At 38.1% G+C, this 1,135-nt stretch overlaps 1 protein-coding gene across 1 annotated transcript in view; it reads left to right on the forward strand.

The window, feature by feature from the left end:
* LOC118337187 (interleukin-1 receptor type 2) overlaps nt 1–1,135 on the forward strand; it is a 4,505-nt gene that overhangs the window by 729 nt on the left and 2,641 nt on the right. Inside the window, exon 2 of the mRNA XM_035674094.1 lies at nt 845–998. Within this exon, the coding sequence (XP_035529987.1) occupies nt 845–998 (154 nt within the window). The remainder of the gene's footprint in view (nt 1–844; nt 999–1,135) is intronic.

Genomic DNA, 1,135 nt, shown 5'->3' on the forward strand with positions numbered 1-1,135 from the left:
TAGAAAACTGTATTATATTGAACTATACAGTATCTTAATGCATTCCGTCAAGTCAAATATCCTATATGGCTTTAATAGAAAAATGTATTTGAAGCATCGTGATATGATAATCGGAATCGAATCGAATCAGGAGATCAGTGACAATTCACACCTCTAGTCAAGTCCTGTCAATTTTTTTCATTGTTGCCCAGAATCAGGGAGCTTTACAGTGTGTACATTTTGAACGGCTTCATGAAGGACAACTGTGCTGCAACTCATGCTGAAAAATACTGATTGAAATGTTTATTTACATAGTAAAATGTTGTGATGTCTGTCTGTAGCTCAATGGGAGAGGAGTTACAGTACATTTGTGTAGAAGGAGATGAATTCCATTAAAGTCTACAAAGGTCATATATTTGTTAATGGCCTATTAGGGCAGCACAATATGATAAAAACGTGATATGGCGATTATTTCAACAAATATTGCAGTTTCTATATGATTCACAATTAGTGTGGAAATGATTATTTTTCCATTGAAAAATTGAAATTCTTAACTTAGAGAACAAGAGTTGTTGGCCAGGTCATCACTGCAGCACAACAGTACTTTATTATAATGATGATTTCTCACACATTTCACTTTTATCAAAAAACTGCAGCTTCTGTGTTCAGTGTGTTTATGGATACAATGATAGCCTCACCTAATACTGTAGCACACTAAACATCCATTTTATGGACACTTCAAACTAAAAACTAATACAGCACCAGGTATGCAAGTCTTTTGGGGGCTCCAGCTAGTTCTTAACCCTCTCAGTGTTAGTGCCTTGCTCCTTCCCCGTGAGTGATGCAGTACATTTCTTCCTGACAGGACTCCAGAAGGGGCTCCTTCAGCCAGGACCAAGGGTACCTACTGATCCGTGCTGTGAGGCGATCCCATGCAGGTGTCTACACCTGTCAGGTCAGAGTGCTCATCAACAACCAGCAGTACAAAGTCAGCAGAACCGTCCAACTCTGTGTGAAAGGTGGGTGATGTCACAGCACTCTTTCTTTTATGAACGGCCCCGCTTGAGGAATGTAGGCTAAATCAGACATGTTAATATAAAACATTTCTATTGCAGGTTTTACTTTACTTTAAAACTTAATTATAAAAAATACAAAT

This window comes from Morone saxatilis, unplaced genomic scaffold, assembly GCF_004916995.1.
Source record: "Morone saxatilis isolate NCDOM2014 unplaced genomic scaffold, NCSU_SB_2.0 Contig3, whole genome shotgun sequence".
NCBI classification, from domain to species: Eukaryota; Metazoa; Chordata; class Actinopteri; family Moronidae; genus Morone; species Morone saxatilis.